This window comes from Mustela erminea, chromosome 1, assembly GCF_009829155.1.
Source record: "Mustela erminea isolate mMusErm1 chromosome 1, mMusErm1.Pri, whole genome shotgun sequence".
In the NCBI taxonomy this organism is placed as follows: Eukaryota; Metazoa; Chordata; class Mammalia; order Carnivora; family Mustelidae; genus Mustela; species Mustela erminea.
This window is the reverse complement of record NC_045614.1, coordinates 160847794-160864086: the sequence shown is the minus strand read 5'-3', so window position 1 is coordinate 160864086 and position 16293 is coordinate 160847794. Positions and strand designations below refer to the sequence as shown.

Here is a 16293-nt window from a genome sequence, read left to right as displayed (position 1 = left end):
ATACTTGTCAGTTAAATGACACAGAGCTACTATAAATGTTTATTGAACTGAAATGAACTGCTGTACAATGTTACACTAAAGCAGCTCCTCTATGAGTCCAAGTGGTACTTCCAAGTCTTTCCAGATTTTTTTTTCAGCAGTTCCACAAAAAACAGCAGGACACCAGATCAGTTTAAGTACTTAAATGTCTCACAAATGAGCATCTAAACTCCCATTAAAGCAAAAATATCATCAATGTCATCTGTCTCCTTAATGGTTCCTGATGTATTATGTTTGTTCATTTGCAGTATTGTCCATGAATCAGTTTCATTTTCATTGCTTCCTGTAAGGTTTTCATGAATTTGTTTCTCTTTAGTTTGTATGACAGGATTTGAAATTCTGCTACTCAGGAGAAGCTTACTGTTAGGGGAGAGATCAGTTCTCTGAACTGTATAGTGCGAGAGTCTCCATTTACTGCTATCTGTAGCATTCTGAGTCTCTTGAGGGGATGGCTGAATTTCTTTTGAAAGAGTTAACTGCAACTTTCTCTGTAGTTTCCTCTGTTCCAGTAAAAATCTATTCTGAGATCTTCTTCGTCTCACATGACGCTTTGAAGTTTTGATTCCTGAGCCACGAAGAAGGCAGTTGCAAACAGATGTTTTTATGCACTCTAATTTCTTTGGCAAACTTTAAAGGACAAGAGAAAGGCAAAATCTGGGATTAAGACACAGAAAGACATTTTCAAAAACTTTTGTCTCCCTTTTTGTCAACTCCTAAAAGTACACAAAACTGTATAGAGGTCCTATAACTGTGTACAACCCCAGAATCATCACAAAAAATAAACAGGAGCTTCAACCCAAATCTGTGTTTTCAGAGCAGAGTTTCCCTCTGATTCAGATTATAGCCAAGTATGTCCCCATTTTGTTCCCTAAGTGAAGTACCTCCTACAACTGCCTAGCAAGGTAGCTGTCAGGTAGCTCCCTGATAACCGCCAAACTGTTCTTAATGTAACAGGAGTGGAGCTGGGGAAAGGATGTATCACAAACAGAACATCCGCCTGGATGCATTAATCTATCTGGATAAGTAACTTCATGTTGTAGCAGGGAGTGAACAAGGGAAAAGGAATCAAAGTCAGAGACGGAGTTTACCTAAGAATGAGAAGACAGAGCTTCTGGCGTAGACCACCTGATACCCTGGGCTGCCCTAATTGTGATTCATATATCTTCCTCAAGTGTGAGAATTCAGAACTCAAATTGCTGATTATTTTAGGTGCTTTGCTTCTGAATAAGGTATACTGTGACAAGGTACATTACATTGTCTTGTAATGCACTTGCTAACTGCCTCACTGTGTTACATTTCAAAAGATTAGCACGGATCTGTAACTTCTACCCCGTCACTCCCCCTTTTTCTTTTTAAATAAATATATAACTTTGAGGAAGCCTTTATAATGTAGTGATTCAAGACCAGTTTCCAAAAGCTTTTCTTGTCTTACTCTAAGTGGTAACTTTTAAGTGGGGAGAGGGTAAGTGTACCTCTTAATTAAAATGGAAATAGAAAAATATGCAAACAGAAGAATCAGAGGATCTGAATTGAGTTCTAGATCTCCAGATGTAACAATCTGAACAAAATCCCCTATATCCTCAGCTACAAAATGGGAATAATACTGCCTACCTCAGAGAGCTATGGACATTATGCAAATTTAAACATACTACAGAATACTGAAACAGCAAAACAACAGTACAAAAGAGCAGGTTTTTTGTGGGGTAGGGAATAATGGTTTAACCAAATACCACTTTGTTACCCTTCTCACTAACTCTTAGTTGTTATCATCTCTGTCTCTTCTACCCCTTCTCCATCTCAGGCTGAGTTCCACCCTAGAATGGATCATTTTTAGATGGCTACAGTTCTTTAAAGGACCTTAATGTAGAAACCCTTCCAACAATTCTTTCCTTAGGAATATTTAACTTCTCCCACAGCTCTCAATCAAAACTTGTTCTTGTTGATCTTTACAGCCTTTTTTGTCTAAAATTGTTATGACGGGCATCTATTATTTTTTCAATAAAAATATAAAACCCTAAGGCATCTGACTTCATTATAATGCTTCAAGTAATACTGACTCACAATCAAAGATAACCACCCTTAAGCAGTTCTGTTAACCTAAGAACCAGAGGGAAAGGAAGAAATCAATACATGGAGAGTGTGGCACTCACAAACAAACATTACCTAACCCTAAGCCCAGAGTCTGGTGTGTGTACTTCTGCTCTCACACCCTCATCCTGCTGCCCTGAAGCTGTGGGGAGACTGGCTGTCTCTCCTACCAGAGCAGGAGTGAGAGCTAGTGCTCCATGAGGATTAAGTCCGTCTTACACAATGCATCCCCTGGCTTAGCATACCACAAACACTCCTAAGGCTTTCTGAATGAACAAATGGAATGGTGAAGAATATAAATGAATAAATCTAATTAACCAAGTTAACTTTCTTCTTCCCAGTGAGACAGCTGTGACCAACAAAAGCAAACAAAACTGCAGTTTGAATAGATTCTTCTTTTAGCCCCCCTAGGGGGGCTATCCCATTTTTCAGAAAGCTAACTTGAATATATATATACTTTTGCCCTACATAACAACAGAAAAAATAAAGGAATGGAATTCTTATTATATACCTACCTACACCCTTGAGCTTCCACATGTTTAAGCCGGTTACTTTTAAGAAGTTTGTTACCCAGAAAGGAGGCCAGAGCCTTGAGTTTTTTGCTTCTGCACCACAAAATTGCTGTTCGGATTTCTTCAGAAAGTTGAATGAAATTCTCAGCCTCTCGAAATCTCTGCACAAAACTTTTGGCACAGGGAGTTCCTGTTGCTTTCTGAGAAGAATGTTTGGTTGCCTTTAGTTTGGACTGAGAACATTTTAAGTTGGTCTCCTGAAATATGGAAAGGTGAGAAAAATATATTGGATTTCCTACTGACTTGCAAATATATAACCAGAGAAAAGCTGACCCCCTATGAAAATTAGAAAATGTCTTTTTAAAAGAAGGAAAACTTTTAAAGCTCACTGTGCTTTCCTTTGTCTTAAAAAACAATGGGAAGTCATCAGAGAGGAAGACAAACCATGAGACTCTTAACTGTAGGAAACAAACTGAGGGTTGCTAGAGGGTAGGTGGGTCAGGATTGGGGTAACTAGGTATGGGCATTGAGGAGGGCATGTGATGTGATGTGCAATGAGTGTTACATGCAACTGATCAATTACTGAACTCAACATCTGAAACTAATGTTGGTTAACTAATGTTGGCTAGTTGAATTTAAATTTTTTAAAAAACTTAATTTTTTTATCCACTGCTACTAACACGAGATTTTTTTCCTCCTCTATGCAACAACAGACCCCATCTATAACTGAATTCAGATGCGAACCATAATACAAATATTCTAACACATACAGCTATTTAATCTATACATAAGAATGAAACTGAATAAATATTAGTCAAGGTCTATCTGGTAGGGAAAAGAAAAATCACTGAAGAGCCCTTTCCCTTGACATCTATACCAAGTTACTCCTCAATGATGGGTCAAAAATGTTACTGAAAACGCACAAAGGGATGATGCTGAATGTGTGTTAAAAATGCTTAACTGAAAAAAAAAAAAAAATGCTTAACTGAGCAACACTTCCAATTCAGCCATCTTTTGATGTGTCTCTTCAAACCCCATCTTTCTATGTTAAGTAAAGTCTGAATTATACCAGCCTTCATTGTTTACAAAAATATGCCACTTACTAGATCTGCTTTCATTTTTCATTCAAAACTGCTCCCAATTTCTCACTTTCAAGAAAAACATTAAAAAGTAGTAGAAAATATAAAAGTCGAGAACTATCAATACTTAGTGTTGGTAACTGATAAAAGAAATTTGACCTTAGAAGCAAGCTGAGCATGTTAGTGCTAACTGTTAAAACTGTGATTAGTCATGAATAGGGACTGGGGACCAACCAAACGGCTTTAAAACCAGCTCACCCAGGAACAGATAGATGTACTGCAGAATTTTCAAGGGTCAGAGAGCCATAGTTCTTGAGACAGAGTTGACAAAACGATTTGGGGGACTGATATAATGATAAAGAACAAAGACTGTGAAACCAAACTGTCTGTGTTCAAATCCCAGCTTTGCCCCATACTTGCGGTGCGGCCTAAGCAAGTTTCTTGTCCTTTCTAAGCCTCAATTTTCTCACCTGAAATATGGAAACAATAATAATAGCACCAGCCTAACAGGGCTTTTGCAAGGATTGTAGGAATTAACACACATAAAGCATTTCAAGAGTAAATGCAATATACATATTAGCTATTATTAGGGCTATGATGATTCCTCCCTCTAGAACTCATAAATTGGACAGAATATAAATCCAAGCTAGAATCCTTGTAAACATTCAAGAAAGAACTCTGATTTATCAAAAATAATTAAGAATTCTTAAATAGAAAAGAAGATATCCATGTAGGACACCAGGAGAAAACAATCTGGGGACAGATGATAAAAGAAGTCAAGTAGTTACCACATGAAAGTGGGTAACACTGATGTATTTATCTGTTGCTAGGTCCAGAACAGAATTTACAGACAATGACTAAGAGGGATCATGTTAAAGCTTGAAGCCTAACCGGGAAAGAAAGAGAAGCCTCCTGACGAAAGATGAGGATGACAGTAACGATGAGAGTAGTTAATAACATCTGACCACAGTGAAGTGCTTAACCATACTCCAGACTCTGTGCTGAAGACTTTACATGCATGGAAACTGCATAACTCTATGGGGGGCATACTGTATTAGAAAACAGAGGTATGGGCAGGTCAAGAAACTTACATAACGCCACACCGCTAGTACCAACTAAAGCCCGGACTCAAACCATTTCTGTCTCACTGCAAAGCTCATACTCTTTTTTTTTTTTTTTTTTTTAAGATTTTATTCATTTATTTGAGAGAGAGAGAGCATGTGCAGGGAGCAGAAGCAGAGGGGGAGGGAAAGGGATAAGCAGATTCCACACTGAGTGCAGAGCCTTAATGTGAGGCTCAATCCCAGGATGCCAAGATCATGACCTGAGCCAAAATCAAGAGACAGACGCTCAACTGACTGAGCCACCCAGGCACCGCCAAAGCTCATACCCTTAACATAATCCTACACCTACAATGGATCCTAGAGACACTTTAGAATTCTAGCAAAACTCTGAGTAAAATGTTTTTGAAGACATTCTATAACCTGAATTTACTGGATGCACTCAGTCCCTTGGGCCTCTATTCATTCAGAAGCTTAGGAGGAAAACTAAGGTGGCACTAAGCTGAGAGCTGGGGATAAAAACAGAGACTCAATCTCTGCCCTTGGTAAATGGTATCTATTCCACAAATTAGCAGAAATCATAAGCCATAGTAATAGAAGCCAGACAAACCTGAGTAGCTTTGTGTTTCAGCTGTTTGCAGAAAGCTCTCACATCAAATTCTGATGACTTTTCTGTAGAAATGGAGAGACCACGGATACAAAAACTGTTTTCAATATCATGCTATTTTCATACTATTAGCATACTATTTTCAAATCAAATTCTTAAGTATATGACATTTCTTGCCAAATTACTACAAAAGAAATAAAGGGACTTGTAAAAGTCTGTGCTATGTAAAAGTAAATTACCTTTGAAAACTTTCTTATTCTTTATTGGCTGTCCAAGATCCACATTATTCTGTGTATTGATCCTCATTTGTTTAGCTTTTTTGGAAATTCTGAGTATAGTTTCTTGGTTAAACCTTGGTGATTGCTCTTTTGTTAAAAACAGTTTATTTAACAGTTTAGTTACTCCTTTAGCTGCAAAAGCTGTAGGCATTTTTTTCTTAAAGACCTCAAAATAGGGCTGTCCTAAAAACTCAGCAATATCAGAAGGAAAAGTAAAATCTTTGAAGTAAGGCAGTGGTTGAATCCTAGAGACCTGCTGAAGCAATCTGAACAATGGCTCATATAAAGACGTCAGCCTTTTCAAAACACCTTTATAGAGAACCCTAGAAAAAGACAGGAAGTCATGAATTAGCAAGCAATTATAATCTGCAGCTTATGTAATAACCACAATAGATTCAAAGCTGAAAATAAGTATCAGTCTGTCACTATAGATTAAAAATCCTCTAGCACATATTTGCGAAGAGCGAGATTAGTCCAGCCCAAGCAGAAAAACCCAAGTACAAAATGTTACTTAAAACTAAATAAAGTACTCAACGGGAAGGTGTCTCAAAGGATATGTATGGTTTTAGCTACATGGTGAGATTTTAGGCAAGTTTCAGATTCTCTACATCATCTCTGTTCTTTTGGAATGTCTTAAAAGAAGCAAAAATTAAAGCTATTTCCATTACAGAAAAGAATAATAAGTTAGCTGTTATTCATTCTAATCTTATCACCTCTAAGAATAAGCAGAATAAACAAGATGATTGCAAATAATACTTGAGAGACCCAAATAATACCTGAGAGACATCAAAGACCTAACCGTGAACATTTAGGTTCCCAATTCACCACAAGTAAAACAGGAATCAAGTGAAGAAACAGAACCCCTGCACCATCAGCATCCCACAGGAAAAGAAATATGAAAACCTAGGCTGAGTTAGATGAAAAAGAAATGAAGGATTTTATATACATACATACCATAACCTGCTCACCAGCCCAACCATCACAAGGTTTAAAATAATGAATTCTTGCAAGCCTAGGTGCTTCACAGTCAAGCTGGAGAATCAAGTTAAAGTTGGAAAACAAAACCAAAGTAATCTGAATTTTGCAAGTTACGTTTACAAAAAAAACAGATGGGAAATAGAATTTTCTTGAAGAAATTAAAGCCTTAAAATGTTCTATTTCAGTCACGGAAACTTAAAGTAATATGCACTCTTCCAGAGCTCTCAATATTTAGCTTCTATGATGTAGAATTTCTAACTGTCAGTGCCCTTAGGATAATACATGCTAGATGGAGACTGACAGTCTCTGGCAATGGCTGTATCAGGCAATTCCTAGGAAAAGGCCAAGATGCAAAATTTTAAACATACATTATAACTTCCTATAACCTCCTTCCTATAACCTCGTAGCTTTCAAACAGAAATACGAATTAAATATATCCAAAGAATTCCAATTCAGAGGAAAGCATTTCAGTTGATCAAGGATACAGAAATGTCTTGCAGCAACAGTCCAAGAAGCGAAGTAACAACTTGCAGGCTCCCAAAATCTTCATGAGCACCAGCTCAACCACTGGTTGGCTAGGAATGACACATGCCTTGGTATTTACAGGCTGATTTTCACTTCACAAAAATGGAAAAGAATGTTATTTTCTGTTATTTTCATTCTTAAACTTCATTACTAGTGAAGCACTTACACAGCTATTTTCAAGCACAGATGAGCTGGAAGCTCCTCACTGGAGTTGACTGACAACAATGTTTCAATATAATCTATCTTGACCCAGAGTTTAGTGTCCTGCTAGTCCCTCCCACAAACCAACAGAGGAGAGATTATCACAAATACGAGGTGCCCTTTATTAAAACAAAATTTGTAAAACTCCCCAGTTGGGTTGTATCCCAACACCAAGCAAAGAAGTCCAATGGAGATCACATTGAAGACCATGAGTTCCCAGCCCACCACACAGACCATTACAAAGCCACTGGCCCGCTTACTTGGAAGAAAACAACTCAGACAGATGTTGAATTGAACCCTCCAAATCCATGTTTTTCAAACGTTTTAAACATTGTTCAACCTGAAAGGGGAAGAACAGCTCAAATTTATATCACACAAACATGGCCACTGATAGGATCACAAAAGCAAAGAAATGGAAAAGTTCAAAGTATGGAAATACACTCAACACAAGAGAATACCTTCATTTTAGGGTAAAGTAATGTGTAGCCCAAAAACAGCTGCCCCTACTTAAAGATTGAAATTAACCCAGCCAAACATATTTCTCAAATCAGTTTATAACTAGGAATTTACTATATGTCAGGATGTCACTGATGCTCTAAAGGGCACCAAAGTAAGTATGAGATTATTCTCAAGATTTTTCTGAAAAACATGCTTTCTAATCTTGAAACTACTTAAACAAGATAGTAAAGCTAAGAGGTTTCACCTTTATTCAGAAGACAATGGAGAACCATTAAAAATATCAAACCTTGTTTTAGGATGATTACCCTGGCTTTGGCATATAGAACATGCAAGCATAGAGGAAAAACTGGAGTTGAGGAAGAATCAATTAGGATAGCAAGACAACTAAATGTTGACAAGTTCTGAAGAAAGAAGATGCAGAACTAAAAGAAGGGTCTAGATTCAGAGAAAGTTTTGACTGGTCAATGGACTGAATGGGAGAGATACCTAAAAGGAAGATGCAGAGAAAACAGAACACCCAATTTTTCTGATAGATAATTATTCATAGCTTGGAAGCCAGGAGGAAAAAGAGGTTCGATCTGATATGTTCAACATGAAATACATTCAGGTTTGGTTTTGGAGTAAAAGACTCATAAGGAAATAAAAAGCTGCCCCAGCGAAGAAAACTTAGGGAAGGACCACACACTCCCAGATCTTTCTTTGATGAAGAAATCTCCATTCTTTTTGCCTTAAGTAATGGGAGTAGAAAAAAACCAAAGGGTACAAATCTGTAAATTTAGAGAATATGTCTGTTTCACCCCTGTATTCCGAGCACCACGCAAAATGCCTGGCACATAGAACTTACAAAAAATACCTGCAGAATTAATAAGGTGAATGAATTTATGACCTTATAAGGAATCCAGCTTAGGAGACTTGTCTGTATAGGGTAGTCCCTAAACTAGAGGGCCCAACTGTGTCTTAAACTCTAAATATTACAGAAACCACTTCCCAAAACTTGTTATACAGCTATTTAGTCTAAATATTACTGATTAGATTATATGCCCTATAATATAATAGATATTATATTATATAATATATAAACCACAACTTTGTTCTTTTTATGATTTTAGGATTTTCATTATGATTAGGAAATTGTTTCTTAATGCAACACTTTGTCTTGCTCAAATCACTGTATCTGTGAACTAGGCAAAAGTACTGTAATTTATTATGTTATATATAATGGAATTTTTCATAAAAATTACCCATTAGAAGCAAGACTGGAAAAGAATTAAACATAGTACCTTTCTAAATAAATTGCTCTTTGAAATGGTTTCAAGAAAAAAAAAAATGAAATCCCACATGCAACTGTGGACTGATGATCTATGAAGTCACAAGTAATTGACTGGGTTTCCCATAATAACAAAATATTAAGTGGCAGTGCAATCTCATTTTCATCAAGCAAACATGTTGAGTCGTAAACGCAGGGCTTCCTCCTTACCTGTTTGAGGGCTAAATGGGGCTTGTGGCGGCCCATCCTGTTGTGATTGCTGTAAAGGACTGCACATAGCACATCTGTCTCTGCATCTAAGATTTGGTTCTTCAGTGACAGTGTAACAAGACAGCATTCTCTAATTACAGCTGCAACACAAAGGTCTAAACCAGAGATATTTAATAAAACTTAGTATGTATTTCTATGTGAAATTTATTATGTAAAAATCCTCTGAAGAAACATCTTCCCTTATTAAGGGGATTAAGAACAAATTAATATAATCAGCTTTAACAACAAGAACACTATTAACAATTTTAAGTATGTGAGAAGATGGAAAATGGTGACCGATGATACAAAGTCTAGAAATCATTAAGAGGACATCTGTTAAACAATAACACGTATCTTCGTATCACATTTTATTATGATTTTTAAGAATCTTTCATACGAATACTTTGCAGTCATTTGGTGTACACTTACCTTAAGTACTTTGATGGTGGGGTACCTGTTCTATGCTTCTCTAAATCCCCTAAATCCCCTATTTTGTTATGTACATAAGCAAGGCAGAATGGATATACTCTTAAAAGCAAAGGTGTGGTATGAGTGTACTACTTTCAGGTAAGAATACATTCAGGTAAGAGAAACAACTGTGCCAACTGTTATGTAATGTATGTAACCATAATGTAATGTAACTGAAAGTTACACTACTTGATCAATGTTTGACTGAACATGGGGTGCTCAGAATGATATAACAGCTTCCTAGTCTGAAAAGCTGTGAAGTAGAAGATGGAGGTAATGTCTCTGTGTCACTAAGGGAAGCACTAGCATCCCAGATGGACGGACTACAAAGGCAGATTACTACAGAACAGGGAGAACTTTATTTTGTCCCAACTATGTGAAGCCAGAAAGGACTGCTTTGAGAATGGGGAGTTGCTGAATTTCCAGGCCTAACAGAATCCTGTTAAAGAATTTTTTAATAGAGGAAGAGGAAGATTATAAATTGCGCAGGTTGGATGGATGGTGAGGAGGATGTGATTAGATAGGTGGTATTTAAAATTAACTATCACTTAAGTGTCCATTTACCGTATCAGGCACTGTTCCAAATGCTTTCTAACTGTACCTCTTCCTCCAAACAGCCCTCTGAGGCAGGTTCTATGTTTATCCGCATGTGAAAATGAGCTGAGCACAGAAAGGTTAAATAACGACACCCCCCAACCTGCCCACCTCCAGCAGAGCGAAGTGCCAGGATTCAAACCCAATTTGGCTCCTGAGGCACGCTCCTAACTACTGGGCCCTCCTGCCTGAAAACAGCCGTACCACGGATAAAACACGTTAAAGAGCACTTTCCCCTAATGACATCATTAGACGCTTTCGACAACCGGTGATAGGCAGGGAGCACTAATCCTAACCCGTAATACAGATGCGGACTGCCGTGTAAACACAGAGTGCCCCTGCGCCTTCCTAAGAGATCAGGATACAGACTGCAGGGTGAAGGGGGCTGCTGGGGGCCGGAGGGAGCCCAGGCTTTCCAGGCAGCACTTCTCCCAGACGCCAGGGGCGTCCACCTCTCTCCGCTCCCCTGGGAGCGGGGCCGGGCCTTGGGCGTCCGTCGCTCCAGGCATGGCGTGCCGTGGGCACAGTGGGTTTAGTGAAGGATTCCAAAGCAAACCAGAGCCCCTACAAAATCCCTAGCAAACTCGGGACCGAGGGCTCAGGAAGTCCCGCCCCCACCGCGCACGTGCGCCGGCCCGGCCGGACGCCGCCTCCGGAAGCGTCTGCGGTTCTCCGGGCCCTTCGCTCACCCAGAGCTGCGTCGGGGTCCGGTATGGTCACTGTGCTGCGGCTCCCCGCCTTCGGGATTCTCACGCGGTTCCACGGCTCCAGGCCCGGCCGCACCGTAGCCATCTCGGGAGGTCGGGGAGGGGCGCGGAAGGGCGGAGCTCGGCGAGACCTAAAGAAGCGACTGAGGGAGGAGAGAAGAGAGGAAATCTGGGGGAGGGAGAGGACAAGGGGTGGGGCTGGGGCGGGGCCCAGTGGTGGGGGCGGGACCTTCTCGAATGGTGTGCCAAATACAGCGGACTGGAGAGGATGGTCGTCCGGACTCTGGTCACCAACGCTTGGCCGGTTATCAGAAGCATTTGGGGGGAGTTTGGGGTTGGGAGCTAGGGAGCAGTCCCAGTACTGCTTAATCAGAATCGCCGAAGGGGGGAGGAATCTGCGTTGGATTTAGGCTCCCACACAGGGAAGTTTGAAATTAACGTCAAGGCATTTTACAGATGTAGAAACTGAGGTTACCCATACACCCCTACCCCTGTCTCCGTATCAGACATTAGGGAGAACGGAAGAAATTAAATAAAGAGGTTTATGGAAGGTGTGGCATGTGAAACACAGAAGAGGGGATTTACTTTGTCCAAGACAGTCAAGGAAGTTTCCTCTATCTTCATCAACAATAAACGGCGTGGCAATTGAAACACAGAAGAGATTTCTTTTGTCCAAGACCGCCAAGGAAGTTTCCTCTAGCTCCACCAACAGCAAAACCGAGATCACATCAAAGAAACTTAGAGACCATCTGACTCTCTCCATCAACCCCATCCTCTGTCAGTGTTTAAGACATGACGGTATCACCAGCTCTGCTGATCCTCACCTCGTTAATAACTTTCTCATAGAGTCTTTATCTTCAGCCACACTGACACTACCTTACTTGAGAAAGTCATTCACTGTAGTGTATAAAAGAGGCAGTCCGTGGGTTTTGGAGACAGACCACTAAGGTTCTCATTCTAGCTCTGCCGTTTACTAGCTCTGTGACCTCAGGAAAGTTATGTAACTCCTCCAAACCTTAGTATCCTTGTAGGTAAAATAAAAATTATAGTCTCTACCTTAGGATTGTATAGTGCTTTAGAACAGTGCCTGGCATTAAAAAGGGGAGACCATATTTACTCTTACCAGAATTAATACTGTTTAATACAAGTGGCCTTGCCCTGTTGAAGCACTTGGCCATGCTCTTCCTACAAGCCTTACAAATACTAATCCCTCACTTGGATCATTGCTCCGAAATACAGTCTCCCTCAGCTCTGGTGTCATCACCTCTGAGTAATTCTTCCTGAGCTTCCCATCCCCAGTCCATAACTTGATATAGAGACCCCTTTATATACTACCATTGTGCCTTGAATTGGCCTCTGTATTAGCTCCCTATTGCTGCTGTAATAAATCATTACAAACTTAGTTGCTTAAAAGACATATTTCTGGAGGTCAGAAATCCAAAATGGATCCCACCAGACTACAGTTGGCAGGACTGGATCCTTCTGGAGGCTCTAGTGGAGGATTCATTTACTTTTTCCAGTTTCTAAAGGCTACTTGCATTGCAGTCCTTTGTTCATGTGTCCATCTTCCATTTTCAAAACCAGTAACATAGCATCTTCCAGTCTCCCTCCATGTTCTCTTTCTCTCATCCTCCTGCCTGCTTAGAAGTACCCTGGTGATTACACTGGGCCCACCAAAATAACCTGGTATAAGCATCCCATCTCAGAATCTCTAACTTAATCACATCTGCAGAAACTGTTTTGCAATGTAAGGTAACATAGTCACAGATTCTGAGGATTAAGATATGGACATCTTTGGGGAGCCATTATTCAGTTACCATAGACACTCTCACTAAGTTGTATTTGTATGTCTTCTTCAATGGCATATGAGCTTACTGAAGGCAATACTAACCAATATAGTTCACTAATCTTTATATCTTAGTGCTTAGCTGAGAGCCTGGCATCTAGTAGAACCTGAATAAATTTTAATAACTTTACTGAGGTATAATTACTATAAGAGAACCACACATATTTAATGTATAAAATTTGTCAATATTTACTGGTTGAATAAGGGACTAGATAATGCTTGAATAGAGTTTTTAAAAGATGATAAGGAATTTCTCAGACAGATAAGGGAAGAAGGACATCCCTGACAGAATGATGTTAAACAACATGGGTTGGAAGAAGCACTAGTCCTGGGTCAGTATTGCTGGAGCATGATATGTGCTGAGGGGTGAAGCTGGGAGTGGTGGTGTCAGATTCTGGGCAGAACTTGGATTTTACCCTGAAGGCTGGTGGTTCCCCAAACTGGCTCATCATAATTAACCTAGTTAGCTTTTAAACAATAGAAACTATCAGGCCCCACTTTGGAAAATTTTACTCATTAGGTATGAGTACGTCTCTAATCTTTGTTTTGTTAAAAGCTCCTTTTGATGGTAGTTTGGATTGGGGAGCCCTTGCTGTAGCTGATAAAGGAGTCTCTGAGTCTTAGGCAGGACAATTTTGGTCACCTTGTATCAAAGAGCACCCTGAAGAACAGATTTAAAGGAGATGAGACTGGGCATAAGGAGGTAAAGGAATCTGTTGCAAACAGGCAAGACACGATTATAGCCTGGATTCAAACATAGGCACTGAAGATGAATAGTAGAACTTATTTAAATGTCTGGTATTTAGATATTGAGTTGTCTAGCATGACTTTTAGATTTTTGCTTTGAGTTTTTGATGTAGCATTCAAAAGTAGAACAGATTTAGGTAGGTGGCAAGGATAATGAGATAACTTTTGATGTATTAAGTTTGAAGTCACCCACAGGCTGTCCACAAGTATATGGCCAATTCACCAGTTGAGTAAATGGAACTATAGCTCAAAGTGTGATTGCAAAGGGAGGAATATAGAGATGATGAATATAGGATAATATTTTTTAAAGGTTAGATTAAAAAGGGGAGACCATTTAACTTGTAATAGGGTATTGTTTTGGTTCTCATTTTAAGATAGTATATCAGGGTTCCACTGTTCAAACAGAATCAATAGGATATATATATATATATATATATATGTAAATTTTTAAAGGGATTTTTTGAAAGAAATTGGCTTGCACAATTTTGGGGCTTGATAATCAAGTTTGAAATCCATAACAGCAGGCCAACAAGAGCAGGCGAAAAACTCAGTCAGGAGCTGTAGCTACTATTATCTATAAATGGGATTTCTTCCTCCTTCTTATTTTCAGAGAAACCTCAGTTCTGTTTTTAGGACTTTCTAAACTGATTGGATTGGGTTTACCCAGATTTCCCAGAATAATCTCTTGTACATAAAGTCAACTGATCGTAGCTGACAGTCCCATCTACAGAATACTTTCACAGAAACACCTAGACTTGTGTTTGACTGAGTAACAGGGTTCTATAGCCTAGCCCAATTGATACACAAAATTGACTATCACGGACAGGAAATTACTTGCTCACATATAGGGTAAAGGAAAAGAGCCAAAGAGTTAGAGAAGCTAGCCATATCATGGAGATAGAGGGGAGAAAATTAATAGAACAAGACCCATTATCCACTCCATAAAGTTTTTGAGCATCAGTTGTTTGCCAGGTACCATACTATATCCCAGAGGAGACAAGGATAGGATCAAATATTCAGGTAAAGAGGTTGACTTAAAGATCAAAAAAGCCTTTATGGTCCAAGTCAGGAAGAAAAATAAAAATAGCTTTAGATATGGAGACATTTAGGGTGGGGTGCTAGGAGGATGAGGGACACCAGAGCAAAAGCATCTGTGTAGTCTGTGAGGAGGACTGGCTCTCATTACCAAAAGTAGAGGACAGGGAAATGGGGTTGCCTGTGAGCGGTGGATATTTGAAGTCAGAGCTTCCTTGAACTGGGGGAGGGTGGGTAAATGGAAGAGACATGGACTCTGTACATTAGACAGAAAGTAAGGTTTTAAGGCCATGCTTGGAAAATTTAGAATCTGTAAAGAAAGACTGCCACAGATACAAATGACCATCAAATAAACAAAACCCTGGCCATCTCATTAGTAATCCAAGAAATACCAGTTAAAATGATTTTCAGTTGTTATCAGAGTAAAAAGATTAAAAAGCATGGTGTCCCATGTTACTAGGACAAAAATTTAGATACAAAGTTAACCTTTGTTGTTTTCATAAAAATGGAAAATTTTTAATACTTACATGATGAATCAGTTGGTTTCTAATATTTTGGTAGTTGAATTTTTTTCCCCACAAAAATCAAATATCTAAAACAAGTAAAAGTGAAATTAGTTTTTGAGGTATATGGTAGAATGCAAGGCCTTCCCATTAAGTGTTATAAAGACACTTCGAGGAACAGTTTTGAAACCCACAGTTGTAAATAAATAAATATGTATTGATGTGAGCAATTTTTGGTGATACGGTAAGGTGTTTTTAAAAGGAGCTTAAAAAACGACATGTATAATACAATTACATGAAAGAATACACACCCATACATTGAAAAAAAGGTCTAGAAGGATCTAAATGAAGGTGTTAACAATGATTATCTTTCCAGCAATGGAGTACATCTTTTCTTCTTCTATGAGCTTATGTGTATTTTTTATTTAAAGGAAAGGAAAATAAGGAAAGAAATATGTGTTAATATTATAATAAGAAAAAATATTTTAATGCCAAAATAGTGTATACCAGGGCCTTAGGATGTGTGTGTGTGCAAGCACAGGCACATGTGCCCATGCTCTACACACACAACAGTATATTTAGAGATACATGCTTTCTATTATGCATCTTACTATGGGCTCTCAGCTTCAGTCCTACCCTTCTATACTTTCCTCTGTGATTCTATGGCTGGGGCAGTGCAAAACCAAATCATCTTTGCCAGCTGGTAGTTACATCAACATGGACTGCTAGAGGGAGGTTGAAAGGCAGAAAGAGGAGAAAAGGGGCTTGTTCCTTCCTGTTTGCTCCTTTCTTTCTAACAGTATCACTCTGCAATAGCTCTTTATCCTGGGTAATGGCAGTTGGTTCTATTCCCTGACTTTTGACACACTAGCAGAACTTGTTGACCCCTCAAAGGTAGTAGCAGCACCTGGATGGTGTTCTCTGCTAAAAATTTTGGTCCCAATTCTGCATATCCCTTCCTCCAAAAGTCTACATTCTGATATCCCTTAACTCTTCCCCCTTGTTTTTTTCAGCTCCAGGATTTGTAACTGCTTTTGCATATATGCTTTT

General features: G+C 39.1%; 1 protein-coding gene across 3 annotated transcripts; it reads right to left on the bottom strand.

Annotated features, from left to right (window-relative positions):
• Window positions 1-25: 25 nt before the first annotated feature.
• On the bottom strand, window positions 26-11298 carry NEPRO (nucleolus and neural progenitor protein). Of its 3 annotated transcripts, none has more exons than XM_032348784.1 (9): window positions 11095-11298; window positions 9305-9459; window positions 7629-7708; window positions 7128-7259; window positions 6619-6696; window positions 5626-5987; window positions 5390-5451; window positions 2643-2896; window positions 26-666 (listed from the first exon to the last, which is right to left on the bottom strand). In XM_032348784.1, the coding sequence occupies exons 1-9, from the start codon at window positions 11195-11197 to the stop codon at window positions 204-206; spliced, it is 1689 nt and encodes a 562-aa protein (XP_032204675.1). In that variant the 5' UTR covers window positions 11198-11298; the 3' UTR covers window positions 26-203. The 3 variants fall into 3 exon arrangements, 1 of the variants encoding a protein (XP_032204675.1); XR_004287017.1 differs by lacking the exon at window positions 26-666 and adding an exon at window positions 3977-4188 and having other exon boundaries at window positions 2808-2896; XR_004287020.1 differs by lacking the exons at window positions 26-666; window positions 2643-2896 and adding exons at window positions 3619-3787; window positions 3977-4188.
• Between the last annotated feature and the right edge of the window lie 4995 nt (window positions 11299-16293).

Coding starts and splice junctions, on each gene's coding strand:
- NEPRO (XM_032348784.1), bottom strand. CDS start 11,197: ATGGCTACGGTGCGGCCGGGCCTGGAGCCGTGGAACCGCGTGAGAATC. Junction 7,260..7,628: donor TCTGAGTTGTTTTCTTCCAA/GTAAGCGGGCCA, acceptor ATTTTTGTGAAG/TGAAAATCAGCCTGTAAATA. Junction 5,988..6,618: donor GGGCTGGTGAGCAGGTTATG/GTATGTATGTAT, acceptor GTCTTTTTCTAG/GGTTCTCTATAAAGGTGTTT.